General features: G+C 31.2%; 1 protein-coding gene across 1 annotated transcript in view; it reads right to left on the bottom strand.

The window, feature by feature from the left end:
- Positions 1–229: 229 nt before the first annotated feature.
- The window catches only part of TEOVI_000462700 (Trypanosome variant surface glycoprotein (A-type)/Trypanosome variant surface glycoprotein C-terminal domain containing protein, putative), a gene marked incomplete at both ends in the record, with an annotated part of 1482 nt that continues 1471 nt past the window's right edge, over positions 230–240 (bottom strand). Inside the window, one exon of the mRNA XM_067227416.1 lies at positions 230–238. Coding sequence (XP_067083517.1) covers positions 230–238 — 9 coding nt within the window. The remainder of the gene's footprint in view (positions 239–240) is intronic.

Genomic DNA, 240 nt, shown 5'->3' on the forward strand with positions numbered 1-240 from the left:
CCTAACCCTAACCCTAACCCTAACTAACCTAACTGCCCCCACACTTCCTCAAAAAAAACGAGAAAAGGTAAAGAAGAAAAAAAATTTAGTTGCCAGAAAAACAGAATATTTTTTTCAGAATCACAATTTTTTACAAACTTACAAAACGCAGTTCAATTTTTCGGTGGAATTTTTTAGGTGTTAAAATATATAAAAACCTCAGAAAGGAAAAAAGAGGAGGAAATTTCTTTTAGAAAAGCA

Source organism: Trypanosoma equiperdum (assembly GCF_001457755.1).
Source record: "Trypanosoma equiperdum strain OVI genome assembly, contig: ctg_96, whole genome shotgun sequence".
NCBI classification, from domain to species: domain Eukaryota; phylum Euglenozoa; class Kinetoplastea; order Trypanosomatida; family Trypanosomatidae; genus Trypanosoma; species Trypanosoma equiperdum.